The 3135-nt window shown below is 46.1% G+C and overlaps 1 protein-coding gene across 1 annotated transcript; it reads right to left on the bottom strand.

Annotated features, from left to right (window-relative positions):
- Nucleotides 1–468: 468 nt before the first annotated feature.
- Nucleotides 469–2491, bottom strand: PPTG_10473 (hypothetical protein; the record flags this gene model as incomplete). The annotated part of the gene is made up of 2 exons (XM_008905162.1): nucleotides 469–480; nucleotides 560–2491. 2 exons carry the CDS (start codon nucleotides 2489–2491, stop codon nucleotides 469–471), a joined length of 1944 nt encoding a protein of 647 aa, XP_008903410.1.
- Between the last annotated feature and the right edge of the window lie 644 nt (nucleotides 2492–3135).

Here is a 3135-nt window from a genome sequence, read left to right on the forward strand (position 1 = left end):
TACGCATTTTCTTAGGAAATTCTGTCGAGCTTAACGTCTGTGTCAGCGCTTCTCGGAATTGACGAATAGTCTTCTCATTTGGCTGGCCTTGGATCTTTATGTATTCCCATACTAACGGATCTGTACTATTGACGGGTGTTATGGTGCGGGTACGCGCTGCATCGCGTTCATGTTGAGTCTGGATCCTTGCGCGCTTCTCAGCCTCAGCTTCATGTCGATGCTGTTGATCGCGAATCTGCTTTTCTTCCTGAAGTCGCTGCTTCTCAGCACCAAGCTCTTTTCTGCTTTCTGTGTAGAAACGTTGGTATTCGATGATTTGAGCGTGTCGAAAATGCTCTTCCTCTCTCCTTCGCATCTCCAGTAATTTTTCATGATCCTTTGTTTCTTGTTGGGGGGCACGTTGAACACGAAGCGATGACGAAAGATCGACTCTCTTCCTGATAATGGCTGCTTGACTTGTTGTGGAGCTTATAGCGTGATCTACGTGAGAAGAAATTAAGTCGCATCGTTGTGGAAAGTACCTTGTAACATCCAGTACTGACGGTAGGCGTGTTGATACTGTAGAATGTTGCTTTTTAGTGGAAGTGCTGGAAGACGACGCTGACGGGAAAGCAAATGGAGTGTTCGGTAAGGCTTCAATCCGTGATGAAGTAGCTCTCAGAGAGCTCACAGCTGAAGTCTGCTGGTCACCAGAGGGTAAAGGCAAGGTTGAATACACATTGCTGATGGACGCGCCTTCAGGTGGTGAGCTCGGAGCAGGGTTATCGGGCGATTCCTCCAGGTAAGTTTCATGTACTGGAAGATTATGTAAAGAACTTAAATTTTCCTTGTTTTCACCAGCTTGAGTCACAGCAGGGGGTTCAGCAGTAATAGTGTTGACATCCTCGCTTGTTCGAATATTTGCAGTACCAACCGCATTTTGCTGCTGTCGCTCATCACGTTTGTTTTTCACTCGCCGCCGTGCAACGAAACCGCGCGCCATGCACTGGAGTGTCAGTGCAGCGATATAATTTCTTTGTTCGAGAGCTGCTTTATCAGAACGCTCCTCTGCAATTACTGTCGCTGCTTCACCTTCTACAACAACATCAACCTCCGCATTCATATCCCTCGTAGCTTCTAATGAATCTTGGTGTGCATTGTTTGCTTCGTCTAGACAATTGTCGCCGTCCTGGTTAATTGTCTCTTCAGCAGACTCTAAGACCATCCTCTGGTTTTCAGCCAGCTTTTCTTCGTCAGTGTCTCTTGTTGCCTCATTGAAAATGGCTTTTTCCTCACTAGTAACTTCAGTACTATCAGCAGCAGCCCTGCTTTCTTGTACACTACTAGTTTGAATAATAACAGAAAATCGTCCATCATCGACTTGTTCGGTAAGTGTGTGAAGTTCATCCACTAGGGCCTCTGCAACTTCACCGTGATGTTCATTACCGGCGACACTCACTGCAATCCCCTTTTCGAGTGTTGAAGAAGCTTCAGTAGAGGGCAAAACTGTATCAAGTCTCGAAGATATGACAGTTGTCGAAGGTGTTCCAGAGGACGGACGAGAGGATCCGCCGAGACGTGTGGAATTCGACCCACTGAGCGGACGAGCGGAGGCCCGAGCTGAGATGTTATCGCCCTCTGAACGTGGTGCGAGTTGCTGAATAGTAGGTGTGTGAATCAGCACCAGTCTACTTGAGCCCACCGGTGTATTGGAGACTGTCGTAATTGCTTGTCGCACTTTCTCTTCAAAGTCTGGAGTAATTACTACTTGTGAAGGAGTATTATCTGGCATCCCATTATACAGAGTCGAGTCTGCCGGCTCGTCTTGTGGGTCAGCGATATCTTCGATTACAGGAAGTTCCAGTTTTTCTTTCTCTACATTTAATTCGTCGAGTTGTTGAAGATCCTGTTGCGGTTGATCCTGGTGGAAGCGATGAAATTTCTCTGGAGGTTCCCACAGACACTCACCAGTGATGTGGTTGTAGTAGTAAGGTACGCCGTCATCCTCATTGATAAACATCATCCACGGACAGCCTTCAGCATCTAATGCATTTTTGGAATCAAGTTCAGGCGTTAAAGTGTCGCGTGTTTCTTCATAATGAGCATCATCTTTTTGACGGAGTGAACTCTCTTCTCCACTGTCGTCGTCTGCTCCACTAAGTAATCGATTCAACTCGCTTACTTGTTCAGCAGTTGATGGTCTTCTTCCTCGCCCTCCCGTTATTGCAAGCACATTAGGGACATATGCATCTTCTTCGGTCTGGACAGCAGCAGGTGGTGGCATCCATCGCGTCTCCATCGTTTCCGTGTTGAGATAGTAGACGTGTCCGTTGTCATCAGAAACTTGCGTCCACGGCTGAATATCACTACCATTATGGAAATGTGCTGGAGGTTTCCAGGATGTCTCTCCTGTGACTGAGTTCCAGTAGTAAATCTGGCCGCCGGCATCATCTCGCCGCGCCTCCCATCCAGAGTCCATAGCGGCCGGGTCGTGATCCTGCTCTCCATCCATGTAGTTTCTTTTCTTCCTTCACCAAGAGCCGCTCTACTTTCAATCTCTATTTTTGTGTCTGTAGTGCCTTTAATTCAGAGTATATGTAGCTTGAAAAATAACGAAACAATTTAGCGATAAGCAAAAACAAAACAAAAGAATAATTCGCGGCACCAGAAAACTACACACTCGAATATCTGCTTGGTAGCCTCAGACCACTTGCATTCGCGCATACGATGAAATCTTGCACCTCTCGGCACTTCCATTGATAAGAATCGGCGGTTCACGTGATGAGCTAACACAGACTCTGATTTCAGAGCGACAGATTAGCAGTTAGCAAGCGCAACTCCATTAGACAGAGCATCCTAGTATTGTGATCATTGTCTCGTGATTTGTTTTGTGTTAGTAGTGGTGAACGCTTGGTCAGACCATTAAATTGTAAGAGCTTTTGAAGAAACCTATCACGCCGCTGAGCAATAATAAGTTATTCCGTACAACTCCAGGAAAATGATACTGAAGCTAGTTTTAGGAGCATGTTAAAAACTTAACTAGTTGACATGGGAATTGATGCATTTGTTGCCGAGCCATATCTTCAGCTGAGATAATGCTAATACGGATATCGCGATGTAGAAGATCGTTTGTATGCCGGGTACGAGTTTGCAATT

Source organism: Phytophthora parasitica (genome assembly GCF_000247585.1).
Source record: "Phytophthora parasitica INRA-310 unplaced genomic scaffold supercont2.19, whole genome shotgun sequence".
Lineage (NCBI taxonomy): Eukaryota > Oomycota > Peronosporomycetes > Peronosporales > Peronosporaceae > Phytophthora > Phytophthora nicotianae.